General features: G+C 43.4%; 1 protein-coding gene across 1 annotated transcript; it reads left to right on the top strand.

Annotated features, from left to right (window-relative positions):
• The first annotated feature begins 6,864 nt into the window (after positions 1–6,864).
• Positions 6,865–14,453, top strand: seraf (Schwann cell-specific EGF-like repeat autocrine factor). The gene is made up of 5 exons (XM_079561178.1): positions 6,865–7,090; positions 10,252–10,347; positions 11,967–12,071; positions 12,509–12,604; positions 14,210–14,453. Exons 1-5 carry the CDS (start codon positions 6,871–6,873, stop codon positions 14,320–14,322), a joined length of 630 nt encoding a protein of 209 aa, XP_079417304.1. The 5' UTR covers positions 6,865–6,870; the 3' UTR covers positions 14,323–14,453.
• The last annotated feature ends 1,733 nt before the right edge of the window (positions 14,454–16,186 follow it).

Genomic DNA, 16,186 nt, shown 5'->3' with positions numbered 1-16,186 from the left:
CCTTTCTTAAAGGGATATTTCAGGATTTTTCACATAGGGCCTCATTTCCTAGTTATCCAGAGTGTTATTGATTTCTGGAGATATTTTTTTCTTAAATGCATGCAGTTCTTGTATTTGAAGAGCTCAGTGGTGCTAGGCTAATGCAAGGCTAGTGCATTTCTATGGTATCAGCTAGCCTGCATTAAAAACAGTGTGACCCGCTCCACAGAGCACCTGAGGCAAATCACTTCTAACACCAGACTAACCATATACATGTCTGTGTCCATAGAATTATGTTTGGAATATAACTGACCTGCTAGAAAATAGTCCCTCAAAATGCGATCATTCATGTGATGCAGATCATTCCGTTATTTTAAATGCAAAATGGTTAAAATGACTCTATGGACACAGACATGTATATGGTTAGTCTGGTGTTAGAAGTGATTTGCCTCAGGTGCTCTGTGGAGCGGGTCACACTGTTTTTAATGCAGGCTAGCTGATACCATAGAAATGCACTAGCCTAGCGCCCCTAAGCTCTTCAAATATAAGGACTGCATCAATTTAAGAAAAAAATATCTCCAGGTACCAGCAACACTCTGGATAACTAGGGAATGAGGCCCTATGTCAAACATCCTGAAATATCCCTTTAACCTCTTAACCCACCTGAACCCAGCACAATTTCTCCAGTTTGGCTTTACCCAAAACTCATAAGCTTCTTGGAAAAATGCGTTGAAATAGCAACAAAAACGAGGATGAAAAACGTGACATTAAAAGAGCAACGTGCTGGAAAAGCAACAAAGCTTCCCCAGGCGTGGCATTGCTGTCGCCCACTGCTCCTTACGGGACGCCCCAGCGGCGTAAGGACGGGTCAGATGCAAAGAACAAATTTCACTTCGGGGACAATAAAGTCATGAAAAAGCCCCAAAAGAACGACAAAAAAACAAGACAATAATGGGATGGAAAAGTGACGTAGTCCAGCCTGGAGGAGACAAGGGAGAGGGCGAGGGAGGGGCACAGTTTGGAAATGACCATCTCAGATTATTTTAGTACTAGCTGAGACCCGGCCTTCGGCCGGGCCTCGCTAGTCTCCACATTTGATATTCTGGGATTATGAGTGATTACAAAGAAATGTCCAACCCGTCACACAGTTCAGCTTTAGACCAGTGGTTCCCAACCCATTCCAAAAACTATGGCCACTACAAATGAGTAAAAGAATGAATGGGAAAAAAAAAGTCAAACAAACTGCAATTGGAGTGTTTGATGCACCCGTGCTCCTTTCTTATAAACAACAACGACAATATTTTCGCTAAACTCGGGGAACAGGATGCAAGAGACAGTGGAATAATTATGGAGAAATATTAGGGGTTCAGTTCTAACGGTTTGGTTCACGGTGCAGGACCCGTGGTTTGGTGCATCACGGTAGTGCACAGTCCAAAAAAAAGTGAGTAGGTTTTGAAATGAAATAGCCTAATGATCGTTGTTAGACAGTATTTATAACCTTACAATAAAATTGGCAATTCTTTCCAAGCTGCTTTAGAATAAAATGTACCTCTGGGCTCAATACGTGAAAGCAAAATAGAAAGCAAATGGTCCAGCAGCAAAGTAAAAAAAAGATAAAAAGAAAAAAAACTAAGCAGTGCAGGCCATGCGCTCGTTAAGTTGTAGTGTCATTGTCGCTTTTACGCACACGGAGGATAAATCAGTCGGAGCAGCGCGTGTGATTAGAGGCTCGTGTTTGAGCAGGTTTGGGGCGCACACGCACACACATACAGACACGCACACACACGCACACATACATACACACACACACGCACGAACACACACACACACGCGCACACATACAGACGAACGCACACACGCGCACACAGCGCCCTGTTGGGATGCGCACGCGCACACATACATACACACACGCACGAACACACACACATGCGCGCCCACACACATCGCCCTGTTTGTACGCGCGCACACGCACGGCAGTCAGATCTCGTGCACTCGCGTTTTTGTGACAGCGGGTTGTCCTCGGACAGCAGCACCGCGGTCCATAAGGACCCGTGGCCAATGCCCGCGGCCGGTGGGACTCGTCACGTGGGGGCCGGCCGCGGATGTAATAACACCAACCACGCACACACGCAGTACTGTCGCCAGGCTTCCTGGTGTTCCCAAACGCCATCCCAGTCCTAACCAGGCACTTCCCTGCTTAGCATTCGAGGAACGGTCTCCCATCCCAGTTGTAACCAGGCACTTTCCTGCTTAGCTTCAAAGTCGGTATGGGAAATAAACATGGCGGCGCCCAGGCGGCGGCCATTGAGATAGCGTTTTCTATAATAGATTGCCTTCTGTCACTGTGGTCCAGTTACCGACCACGTCCACTAGATGTCGCCATTTTCATGTCGATGAAGGCGAGCAGACGTGGGGTCCCAGATGGGAGGCACATGTTCCACTCTGGGAGAAAAAGGAAACAAATATCTTCAGTACATGATGGAGCACCCCCGTTCCTCATTTACTGTTTTTGACAGAAATCTCCAAAATCCGCATATATTGAACATTATTGTTAGTGATTGGGTCGACAAACTTGCTACATTAACGATGTAGGTAAAGGTTTTTCAAAGTCCTCACGTGCTGCTTTGATTCCGGTTAGCGGGCTGAAAGTTGTATAAAGCACTAACTGTGTATGTTCTGTCAGAGCACTTGGACAGTGGTAGAAATCAGGTACAGGGAAAAGGAAAAGGGATGAACTGTGAAGGAACTTCCTGCTCTGGAGAACTGGACTAATGCTGAGACCAAGAAAAAAGCTAATTCGTTATAAATGTATAAACTATTACTGGAATAATTCTCTTCCTCCTGAGAGAGGAGGTTGGAAGCAGCTGGACCTCTTATCTCTCCTATGGCCGTGAACACTTCCCTTCAAGGCCAAGCCACGGAGCTAAACCAAATAAGGACTGAGCTTCCTGGGTCATATTGAACACTGACTTTCAGACAGTTAATAACCACACACAGACCCCTCCCTAACCACGCCCCTGTCGTTCTGCGTCTGCCTCAGCACGCTTCTTCAGCCCCGCCCCCGGTCATTGGCCGGTCATCGTGTTTTTCCCGTGTCTTCATGTTTCTATATATGTGCTTTGCCTAGATCTAAACCTGAGTGTAATTTATCTTCTTTTGTAAGGTGAGTTCCCTTGTGTAGCGTGGTATAAATAAAGCTGCCTTGACTCTTCCAATAACAACTTTCTCAGTTGGACTGAAGACACGAGGACATTAAACTTGAATGTTTAACAGTGAGAGCTTTCCTTTTTATTTGGTTAGTGCCAGAAGAAAAGACACTGATCTGAAAGACAGAGATGTGAGCCTTGATTTGAGCCATATGTTAGTATAGCTTACATCGCTGGTAAAGTGGACCCTCGGGGTTAGTTGTCAGATGAACTGAGGGGTTCATTGTCACACGGACTGAGGGTTAGTTGTGACATGGACTGAGGGTTAGTTGTGACATGGACTGCGGGTTAGTTGTCGCAGACTGAGGGGTTAGTTGTCGCAGACTGAGGGGTTAGTTGTTGCAGACCGAGGGGTTGGTTGTTGCAGACTGAGGGGTTAGTTGTCGCAGACTGAGGGGTTAGTTGTTGCAGACCGAGGGGTTGGTTGTTGCAGACTGAGGGGTTAGTTGTCGCAGACTGAGGGGTTAGTTGTCGCAGACTGAGGGGTTAGTTGTCGCAGACTGAGGGGTTAGTTGTCGCAGACTGAGGGGTTAGTTGTTGCAGACCGAGGGGTTGGTTGTTGCAGACTGAGGGGTTAGTTGTCGCAGACTGAGGGGTTAGTTGTCGCAGACTGAGGGGTTAGTTGTCGCAGACTGAGGGGTTAGTTGTCGCAGACTGAGGGGTTTGTTGTCGCAGACTGAGGGGTTAGTTGTTGCAGACCGAGGGGTTAGTTGTCGCAGACTGAGGGGTTAGTTGTCGCAGACTGAGGGGTTTGTTGTTGCAGACTGAGGGGTTAGTTGTCGCAGACTGAGGGGTTTGTTGTTGCAGACTGAGGGGTTAGTTGTCGCAGACTGAGGGGTTAGTTGTCACATGGACTGAGGGGTTTGTTGTCACATGGACTTAGGGGTTGGTTGTCACATGGACTTAGGGGTTGGTTGTCACATATGAATTGTGGGTTTTTCTTCCTGTGTGTCTAATATGTTTTTGATGACTTTATTTAACATTAGCCAAAAAAAGTTACTGAGGTTTATCCAATATGTTAACAACAAAAACAACATCAAAAACAATAGTGACAACCAACCCCAATGTTGTGTTTGACGGTTAATAACTATTCATCACAATATGGTCTACTTGAAGATCCGAGTTGGAGTTACTCTCTGGCTGTGTATTTCCACTAGGTTCTCGGTGACTCCTCTCCAGTGAAAGGAGTCTGGTCCAGCAGCCCCTCAGAGCTGCCTGAGGTATGTGCACATCTGGGATACGCGTTATTGTAACTCACACGTTTCCGTCCTTCAAATCCAGGTCAGCCGCCGCAAACCTGGTTCTCCCAGTCGTCTTTTCAGTCCACTCATGGCCCGTCTGGACAACGCAGGGTTAAAGAGGAGAAACAACAATGTTAGGACAACTATTACTGGGGCCATTTTCAATTTTAAAGCCAGTTTTTCCTCCTTTTTTTTGACTTGTGAACATCTGGAAAACGAATCAACCGTTGCCCCAGTTTTAGAGCAAGAAGAAGGAAACTCTATATCAGAAGAGCAGCCTCTTTAAGTCCATCGTTCTGACGGCGCAGTAAGATCATTACATTTAATCAAGCAAATAATGTGAGAGTCTAACACTGATGATGTGATCAGGGCTGCTTTTACTAATCAAAAAGGCCTAATGCAGTGGTTCTTAACCGGCGAGTTGAGAATCGTTGACCAGGTTGTGACCAGGGCCCTGGTTGTGAAAAAAAAAAAAAAAATTTTGGGCACTGACAGATGTTTTTTCTTTGATTCCAGTACTTTTTGATAAGTGACAATGACACAGTTTCCGATACCTATACTGTACACGTCATCTAGAACCAGAAAACAGAACAATGTGTGTAAGATCTGCAAATGTATGTCTTAGTATTTTCTTTTCTTCAATAGCAGTAGTACCCAAAGTAAACCCTACAAGGCAAAGCGTCTGTGTCATTTCATTTTAGATTTCTTTTATGCAGCCTATGTCATATTTACATCCATGGCAAAGTATCTTGTAATACTTTTTTTTAATACTGAGTGTTTCTTACATTTTTAAATCTGTAAGAACCACTCGGGTGGTAGAGTCGCCAAAATGTGTTCTCAGGTAAGAGTAACATCGCTATGAAATACTTTTACTCAAACAGAAGTAAAAAGTAGTGGCCCAAATAACTCTTATTAATAAATAAAAGGAACAAAAGTGTAAGACTATATTTTACAGTACCTTGATACATTGTAACTAACTACATTTAGTACAATGTAATGTGCTCTGTAACAATGTGTAACAACCCAAAGGTCACGTTCCTTTGGGTTATTACACAATGGAATCACTTGTATTAGGAGTTAGTAAGTACATAAAGCAATAAGACATAACCCTAACCTGTGTCCTATTACATCATGTATTTACAAAGTACTAATACAAGTGATTCCATTGTGTATCTAACCCATAGGTACACGTTATTACACATTGCTACAGAGCACATTACATTGTACTACATTTAGTTTGGTACAGTGTATCAAGGTACTGTAAAATAAAGTGGTACCGAACAAAGTACTTGGAGAACATTTACCTTGAGTACTGTGAGTAGCTGAGTAGCTGAGTAGCTGAGTAGCTGAGTAGCTGAGTAACTGAGTACTGAGTAACTGAGTAGCTGAGTAACTGAGTACTGAGTAACTGAGTAACTGAGTAACTGAGTAGCTGAGTAACTGAGTAGCTGAGTAACTGAGTAGCTGAGTAACTGAGTAGCTGAGTAACTGAGTAGCTGAGTAACTGAGTAACTGAGTAACTGAGTAGCTGAGTAACTGAGTAGCTGAGTAACTGAGTAGCTGAGTAACTGAGTAGCTGAGTAACTGAGTAGCTGAGTAACTGAGTAGCTGAGTAACTGAGTAACTAAGTAACTGAGCGCTAAAGTCACTCAGAGAGTTGTTACTTCAGTCCGAAGTGCCGTCATGCACGAGCGTAATATATAATAACCTGCAGTTACGCGTCAGACCTGAGGTGGCAGTAGTGAGCATAAAATGATCAACTTGCATTTAGCCCCTTTAAGCTTTAAACAAAATGCAACATTAAAGACTTTGCATTTTATTTATTATTAACAAATAATGATGCGGAAAAAAGAGTGGTGCGCACTGATTGGGTGCTGCTGCCGGATGCTCTCTCATCGAATGCAATTTCTCCATCTGTGAGATCAATAAAGTACCATCGTATCGTATCGAAACTGAATGTTCAGAAAGTGTCCCACTTTACGCATTATTCACCCAGTATCTGAAGTGTTGTGCAAACATTCATCAATCACAATCATGATCAGAAGGTCGGGGGTTCGAATCCCGCTTCCTGAAGGTGCACACAGTCGTTGTGTCCTTGGGCAAGACACTTCAGCCTCCTTGCCTTCAGTGTCTGCGCACACTGGTGTGTGAATGGGCGAGTGGTTCCTGGCTGTAAAGCGCTTTAAGAGTGAGAACATTTATCATAAACATATTGTGAAGTTTCATGGCTGTATTGTTTTCCATTTCAGAAAAACTGAATTGAGTTTGCAGAAGCTCTCCTAACTCTCCCCTCGCATCATCCACCGTCCCCGCTCTCCCCGCTCTCCCCGCTCTCCCCCTCTCCCCCTCTCCCCGCCCTCTGCGCTCTGGGCTGGACTCTGCCTCTCTCGCTCCAGCAGCCTCTCTCTGCGCCTCTCTGCGCCTCTCCCGCACACGGACGGACCATGGCCCGGGCTGCCCTCCTCCTGCTGTCTGCGGCCGGCGCGCTGCTGGCCCTGAGCGCGGTGTGCGTGGCCCGCTCGGACGCCCCCCGGGGGGTGGCGCTGGGCTTCGTGTTCGACCCGCGGGCGCAGTGTGAGCCGCGGTGCGAGCACGGGGGCATCTGCATCCGCAACAACACGTGCTTCTGCTCCCGGGGGTACGAGGGCGAGACCTGCCAGTTCGGTGAGGATCAGTCACTTCACTTCTGTAGATTTCCCCAAATATCTATGTAACAAGTAGCAGCCAACATATTTACTCTAGTAATTCTAACGTTACTTTGCAGTCATTTTTACTCAAGTAGAAGTAAAAAGCAGTGGCCACAAGTTCAAGTAAAAAGTAAAAAAAAGTATCTACTTGGAGAAAATGTTGAGTTGGAGTTTGATGCATGTTTCACTAAACAAAAAAAAACATGAACTAATGTGAAAATTGTAATATAAAGAAAATATGAGCTAAGACTTCAGAGGGCTGCCAAACAGGGCTGCCAACTTCGGTCGTTTAGTCGACTAATCGGTTGATGTCGTCGTGGTCGACCAAGATTTTCATTGGTCGATTAAATGCAGCACTTTTGCAACAATTAAAGCAGTACTAAGTAACGTGTTTACCTGAATAAACCCTCCCCTTAGTCCCTGTGGGGGTGATACAAGTGTTTATGGGATGATTGTAGGGTCTTTCATCTCCCCCTGGTGTCTCTGGACAGAAAACCATGTTTGTAACTTGACTGCCACCGGTCCAGAGTCACCAATACACACTAATAGAATCACGAAGAAGGAGCTAACATGCTAACGGGCAAAGCTAACTGCGAGCTAACGTCACTTTAAACAGTATTTACAGCCAAATTTGAGTGAAAAAAATATTTCCATTGTATAACTGGATGCACAGTAACCCTCTCTCCCTTCGCCTTTCCTGTCAGCGTAGTATTTACTCTCCAAGACAATTAATAAGTTAAAAAAATCGTAACTTGCTACTACACCTGCAGTTGCGCTTATGACCTCTAGGGGGAAGAGTTACTTAGTACTGCTTTAAGATACTCTTAATTTACACAACACCAGAGGCCTGTGGCAGGTCTGTCTTTCACCTGGGCTAATATTTCATTATAAAAACAGATGTATCAAAGTAGTACAGACAGAGTGAGTTTGGTTTGTTGCTTTTGCTCATGTGTGCACATAAGCCGCTGAGATCAGCAGCTCTGTGTCTTGGTGAGATGTTACCTTGAACAGGCCAGACTTCGTAAACCTCAAATGCCCTGGTTCTACAGTGAAACAGCCGTACCTGAGTCTGCCTGTCCTCTATCAGCGGCTCTACTGAAACGTGCGGGAGAACCAAAGTGAAAGTAGCTCTAACGGTCCGGCTCAGCAGCTCATGGACCTGCTGTGTCTTTCTCCGCTTTATTCTGGCTTTTCTGAGATAAATAAGACGAGGAGCTCTGCGTAACGTGAACAGATTCATCACTACACGTGCAGCACAAAAGTCGAAGAAATGAAATGAGAGGACGTCACACAGAACCACACAGGCGGAGCATTTCACTATAAAGCACGTGGGTCGTGTTTACATTACGGTATTAAGTGTTACCCGGAGGACATTTGAGAACAGGGACGATGATGGAAGAAGAACTACTGCTTTATTTGGATTATATGGATGTATGGACAGCACATGTACAGCAGCAGGAGTGAGGGAGCTGGAGTCTGAGGTTAAAGGTGAGATTAATGTGACTTTTTACACTTACATGCACCGTTGCTTTTATGTAGCATATAAATGTCTTATTTGGGTCAGAAAAGTTGTAGTTTTGTCAGGGTCATGCCACGCCCCCTTTTACTCGACTAGTCGCTGCTCAGAGCCTGTTTTTGGTTGACAAAGACAATCTTGGTCATTGACAGCTCTACTGCCAAAAACAACAACACTTAGGCCTCTGTACCATCATTATTCCCAAAATCATCTTTGGGGCCTAACGTTGTCCGGCCTCATTTCATTTTGAGATTTGATTTATGTCGCTTAGACTCACACTAAGTAAGTCTTATTTATTTAGAGTAAATAAGACCAAGTCATATTTACACTAAGTCTATCATAAGACAGTTCATGGGCAACTTTTGGACATAAATACATAGTCACATATAGCGCCTTTCTAGGCACTCAAAGTGCTTTACATCAAGGACCCACTCACACAGCAGCATCAGACACTGGAGACGAGGCAGGTGAAGTGTCGAACTGCTGACCCTCTGGTCACCGCTCTACTCTCCGCACCACTGTAGCCCCCTTTATATGGGATAATATGGGATTACCCAGCTCGGCTAGGGTGGAGGGAAGTCACAAAAACCAAGATGGAAAAAGGTGAAAAAAAGGTCGTCATTTAAGAAAAAGGTACATTTAACAATTTGTAACAAAAAGAACCAAACTAAGGCTATTTACAATATTTACAAAGGTTAACAAAAATCAACCTAAACTCAGACAACAAAAAGTGTACAAAACCAACATACTAAGCTAAACAAAACTAGTGTCTCAAAATACAAGTCGCATAGAGCCCGAAAACAAAACGAGTGACACAGAAAAACAAAGGAGAGAAACGACTTTTATTTATGGGTACTAGCACAGGTGACTTTAACACGATGGCAGGTGTAGAGCTGCCCCACCAATCACACAGCTTCAGATCCAAGGACCCAATCACCAGCCAGGACTTCCAGCATAGTCCACCAATCCCATGCCAGGACCACAGCGGGGAATTTACATGGTGGAAATAAAGTTTAAAGAAGAACTAAGTAACTTAATAAATCCTTCTGTAGTCCCTCTGGGGGTAATGCAATCAATCAATCCCCTTGGTCTGACCAGAAACCACAATTGCAGCGTTCCCAGCTCCGACCCGTCAGCCCCAATACACACTAATGTGATCACGAAGAAGAAGCTAGCAGGTTAATGGGCAAAACTAGCTGCGGGCTAGCGCCACTTAAACAGTATTTACAGCCAAGTCTGAGTGAAAATAAATCATCTCCACTGTGTAACTGGATGAACAATATCCCTCTGTCCCTTTGTCTTTTCTGTCAGCGTAGTATTTACTCTCACAGACAATTAATGAGTAAAAACACCTGCAGTGGCGCTTATGGCCTCTAGGGGCATGATAACTTAGTACTGCTTTAAACCACACAAACAAATATACAGACAATAAAGCACCTGGAGGCCTGGGGCCGTAACAATAGATAAGCTGTTCAAACTTTGAGGTAAGCTCGGCCTACATGATAAAAACACAGACAACAGGCCCACTAAACCAGGCCTGTGTGTGCAGGTGGGGTTCAGTCTGCTCACCCCGGGTCACTGAGTCCATTCTTTGACTTACAGTCTGACATGTTTTCCCACAGCCACCTGTTTCCCCAAATGTAAGAACGGAGGAGTGTGTCTGCGGCCGGGGAAGTGCCGATGTCAGCCTGGATATGGAGGACGATACTGCCACAAAGGTAACTGCGCCGACGGCTGCTTTACAAACACTACACACTATCAAATATATTTATATTGCACATTTACAACAACGCATAATGCTTCACGTGCAGGACACTTGACAAGGAAAGACCGATCTCATGTCTTTACACCGCGTTCCAAATTATTATACAAATGACATTTTTCTAAATTATCAACTCAAATGAGAGTCAGCATCATTTTAAGTCTTTAACTGGTGGAGGATCATTTGCATGTGATTGAAAAAAATCTCCCAGCGATAACGGCGATAAAAAACTCAAAATCTACTGTTCCGAATTATTATGCAACTCATTGTTTCAATACATTTTAAAGCTTGTAAATAACTAAAAATGGTCATTTGTTGAATTTGTAGGAGGTCATATTTACTGAAATCAAAAGATATTTCAATCAAAAACATCTTAACATGTCAAGTTGTATTGTAACATAGGAGCCCTTCTTTGAGCAGCTTCAAAATTCTTAAATCCATTAAACTTGTGCATTTTTGGACAGTTTCTGCTTGGATTTGTTTGCAGGATGTTAGAATAGCCTCCCAGAGCTGCCGTTTGGATGAAAACTGCCTCACACCCTCAGAGAAGTTGCTTGAGGCTCCAAAGCAGTGCTTAATTTGATCCCCCGTTTGGGGGAACGCATTCCCCCAATTCAATTTTTTTCAGGGTAAAGGATCCGGGAAATATTTTGGAGGATCCGGCAAAAAATGCATCTGATATAATGGTGTCTAATGAGAGTGTTCCGGCAAATGTTTTGGCCTGTTCCCCCAATCCATCACATCAGGCAAAAAGTATTCCTGAAAATACTAATTTACAAATTAAGCACTGCTCTAAAGGTTCTCAATAAGGTTGAGGTCAGGGGAGGAGGGGGTCCACATCATGAGTTTCTCTCCTTTTATGCCCATACACTGGAAAAAATGCCATCTTATCTTAGAAAAATAGCTTGATTTGTACTTGAAAGTCTTTTAATGCTGATTTTGACTAGGTTTCGACTCATCTTGAAAGAAGATCGCCAATTGAACAAGCATTAATTTGCATAAAATAAGATATATTAACTTGAACGCTTAAAATAAGACACAAAAAAAACTGAAATGAGACAAAATGGTCAAAGACAAGAAAAAACCGTCTAGTTCCATTGGCAATCTTGTTTCAAGACGAGTCAAAACCATATCAAAAGCAGCATTAAAAGTCCATTGTACCATAGAAGAAAGTGGTCAGTCACACCTTCAGGGATCCTAAAGGGGCCGACCACCTCTCACCATGATTCTGGCCCAAAACATGACTCCGTCCCATGGTGGCCATTCACCAACCATCCACTACTCCATCCATCTGACCATCCAGGGTCACACGGCCTCATCAAGGTTAATCAATTCCTTTGCTTAATCTGATGTTTGCAAATCAAATCAATCAAATAAATAATGACAAATCAATGCGTACATTTGTTGCATTTGCGGGGAAAAGGCTGTGAAATGGATTTGCTGCCACCTGTATAAAGAATGTAGAATAACAATAACATAAGAAAGTTTTCCACCCAACTTTCCTTCTTAAAAGTACAAACCTGTCATTGTCCCGTCAAACTCTTGTCCTAAATAGAAAAGTGTCTCGTTCTGCAGTGACGTGTGACGGAGGATGCTGGAACGGCGGGGACTGCACGGCGGTGAACGGAGTGCCCCGCTGCATCTGCCCCTCCAGCTGGACCGGCTCCAGGTGTCAGGAGGGTGAGCCTACCACCCAAAACATGTACAACAGGGTCTCCTCTGGGGCCAGGATTAGTGAGTGCCTGTGCAGGACCATGGATGTCTATGAATAAGGAATAGGAAAGCTGTCAGTTTGAAACGTTTGCCAGATCAGCCAAAATAGACAAGTTGATGTTGTTCAAATGTTTGATTTAGAGGACATTTTGGATATTTGGTTTAGTTTTTGAGTCAAATTGAAATCTGATATAAAAAAAAACCTCTGAAAAAAGTACAAGACTGGACCTGTAGGCGTGTTCGTTCGTTTGCACTGTCCTGATGACATGAACAAATGAACTTCCAACTCTTGTAGTGACTGTAGCACATGCAGAGTAAGGCCCTCGTGTTTCCTCTCCTGGAGCCGGTGTGGAGTTTGCTGAATCTGTTGCCCTCATCATGTCTCTCTGGTCTGTTCTGTGCAGCGCTCTGTCCCCAGGGCTGCAGGAATGGAGGGGTCTGCGTGGCCCCCGGCATCTGCAGCTGCCCCGAGGGATGGCTGGGAGGGGCCTGCCATATTGGTAAGACATTAACACGAAATGAACTCAAAACGGTTAAGACAGAAACTTTTATTTATCCTCCTAGCCACTTATTGTTTTGCCGGTTAGCATGAACTTTTAGGGCTCCATATTGTCCACGTCTTTCCTGTACATGTTCAGCCGCTATGAGCGAGCTGAAGCCGGGACCGCCTCTCCACCATCACGCACACGGCTTTGAACTTTTCTCTCACACAGACTCATTCACATGGAATTGACTACGATATCACACTCCGGGACCAAAAGCTTGTTTGCTTGGATATAGAACGAGGAAGAGTCTTAACTGTAGAAATGGCACAGATGAGGCCAAGAGGAGAGTGAGACAAACGGAGTAGAGAGAGGACGCGGATCTGCGAGGTTTCTGGAGGCGCAGTAACCTCTCAAGTAGTCAAGTAACCTTGACTAAAAATGAGTTAAAACCTAGGAAAAGGAAATAAGCCACTATATTACATGTTTAACTCAAAACATAAGCTGTATAGCTGTCTCAAATGTGAGCCTACATTATTACATGGCTCATTTGGACGTGGAAATGTTGTACTTTGGTAATATGATGATGTCATCACATGACTAGTCAACTCGACTTCACTGTTTTGACAAATAATGCTTGAGTACACCGACAGTGGGGGCAGTGCGGGTGTCTTGCCCAAGGACACCACGACAGTGTGCACTTGTGGGAGCCGGAATTCGAATCGCTAGTTTGGATTAGTTTAGTCGGACGAGCCAGCCAATCAGAGGCCGTGTTGTCATTACTTCAAAACGACGGCCTGGCCTGGCCCCTCGGCCTCATTAGCATTAGCATTAGGGCTGCAACTAACGATTATTTTGTAATCAATTAATCTATCGGTTATTATTACGGTTAATCGATTAATCGCTTGGCTGTGAATGGTGTAGGAACATTTTATTTTTGCATTTTTTTCATCACATAAAGCTTAAGTGCCGCTGCTTGAGGATGTGTTGATGGAGTAAACTAAAGGGAAATGTTTGTTAAAGGCTTTATTCATGAAATTTACAACGTACAAAATACTACAGACCCTAACTATAAAAACACAGTAGGTTTTCATCAAAAATACTACATTTTTTATGTCATTTTTGCTCCATTTAAGTTTGTGTGAACCAGAAAACGATTAATCGATTACTAAAATAGTTGTCGACTATTTCAATAATCGATTAGTCGTTTCAGCCCTAATTAGCATGGCCGTGTCCTGCAGGCTTTGGGCGCATTCAGGGGACAGAGACTGAATCTTCATTCATCCTGTTCATGGAAGGGTTTTGTTTCTTTGACGCGTCTTTCAAACCATGTTCTTCTTTATCTAAAATGCTGCTCTCACTGTCATTAAAGGGGTGTTAGTGGCTTTAAGATGGCGATGGACGCCAGACCGAGGGCGCTGGAGCCTTTTCTGCAGCTGCTGTTTTATTTCTTCTTTGTTTTCTCTTCTCTGCAATGAATAGTTCTTGAGTACATTTTCTGGCATGTCTACTACAAGTAAAATTGACAATCTAGCGATTTTTTTCCCCCAAGATGCCAAACTAGACGTGCCGGTCAGTTGCTGTGAACGAGATGTGAAAGTGTCCGTGTTTGTTTCCTCACAGCTGTGTGCGCTCAGCCCTGTCTGCACGGAGGGAAGTGCATTTCTCCAGGGAAGTGCCGCTGTCGCCCTCCGTACTCCGGGCCTTGCTGTGAAGAGAAGAAAAAGACCTACTAACGTGACCTGACCCTGGGGTTCAAAGGTCACACAGGCCGCATTTAGCATCCAACTGTTCAAGCCATCAATGTCACTTTGGTCTTACAGTGTTGGGTTTTAGTTTTCATTTCAGGTGGAAGGTGTCACTCCACTCGTTTCACTAGATAAGGTGTACTTCTACTTGAGTACTTTAACCTTGATTTTGCTGTTGAGGCTTTGACTGGCTTTATTAAGTTTATGTGTCTTTTTAAAAGTTAAACAAAACATCCTCAGTTGTGTACAGCAGAAAGTCCGCGCCACGTTCTCGACTTACTGCCTGAAATGTTTCATGATGTGTTGTGACATTCGTGACAGTCTGCTCTTTGGATCTCATGTTTGAAAAGTGCTGATTTTTTTTTTTTTTTCAGTTTCGCACAAATATATATGATCAAATACTAGGGCTGCACGATTTTGACAAAAAAACCTAATTGTGATTTTTACAACAGATATTCGATTGCGATTTTAATACTTTATATACAGCTATGTTTTATTTTTCACGCTATTGAGCTGCATCACATTTCAGCTTCATCAGCAACAAGATACAAATCTGCGAGATTCAAAGAGGCATTTTATGGAGTTGTGTGAAAAACATGCTTAGTTTTAGTCTCTCTTATTTCTCTCGCTCTACTTACTCCATAAAAGTGTTCTCCGAATCACAAGCTGCGAAACGCTCAAAAACTGTCCATAAAGATACAGCGAGCGGATTTTTTGACCATCTCAAACCGCTCCATGATTAAAAAAAGCTGATTCCGTGACCTAATCCGACTCGCAGGACGTAGGACGCCCATTGTTTGTCCCTAGTGTGAGAGTAGTTTGCAGTTTGCGAGACACACGTGGAGTTTGTTTGTAGCGATTGCAGAGCAGTTTAATTTGATTCTGCAACAACAGGGGTAATATTGTCCAGCCCTGTACTATCTTTCCATAATTTCTGTAATTGTTTCTGCTTTATTCTTTTCCACAGCAAACCGCGTACATCAGAGGCACCTTCACCATCCACAGAGTAGGCTCGAATGGCTCTATGTGCTTGTATTGATATTTCACATGAAAATATACACATATAAAACTAAAAAAGGAGGATCATGTAATATCTTATCCTTGGTGAACATTCTGTTGTTTAGTCTTTTGTTTTTTGGTGTACAATATTTACAATGACCAACAAAGGAGCTCCAGATATAATTTAGTGCCTTTTGCAATGGGGGAAACTTGGGCAGAATCAACGACTCTTTTTAATCAAGCGATCCCAAAGATTCGGCTCTCATCTAAGAGCCATAAATCTCATCATGGATTTGTTTTGAATCACAAAATAGCCTTTTCATTTTCAACTGATGCAGGTATTGTGTTTTTGCAGCGCATTTAGCATTTTACTTAATATTTGAAGTATTTTTTTTACCTCAAAGAGTAGTAGTAGTAGCAGTAGTTGCTGTAGCCGTAGTAGTAATAGTGTTAGTAGTGGAAGTCGTAGAGAATATATCAAGTACTTGACTTTAGTCTGTGTGTTAAGTGAACTTCTGAATTCAAGTGTATATGACAATGTATTTTTATTGGGTGTAAAACAAGTCTCATGTACATGTGCCTTTGACACAGTCCATTAGGAAGTACACAAACAAATATATTCTCAATAAAAGATATTCATAACTTCCTGTTCCCCTGTGTGACTGCCTCAATGTACATTCAATACACAACATAAAAAACAACATTCTGTATTTTTTTGGGGGGGGTGAGTAAGCACGATTGTCCATGGTTTTATTATCTTAGCGTTACACTGTAAATATCTCTCCTGTGTGTTTCTCAGGTCAGTTTCCTTAATGTACTGACCATGTGTCGAGCCATGAGGTAGTGGCGTACA

This window comes from Gobius niger (genome assembly GCF_951799975.1).
Source record: "Gobius niger genome assembly, chromosome: 8".
NCBI classification, from domain to species: Eukaryota; Metazoa; Chordata; class Actinopteri; order Gobiiformes; family Gobiidae; genus Gobius; species Gobius niger.
This window is presented reverse-complemented; position numbering and strand designations above follow the sequence as displayed.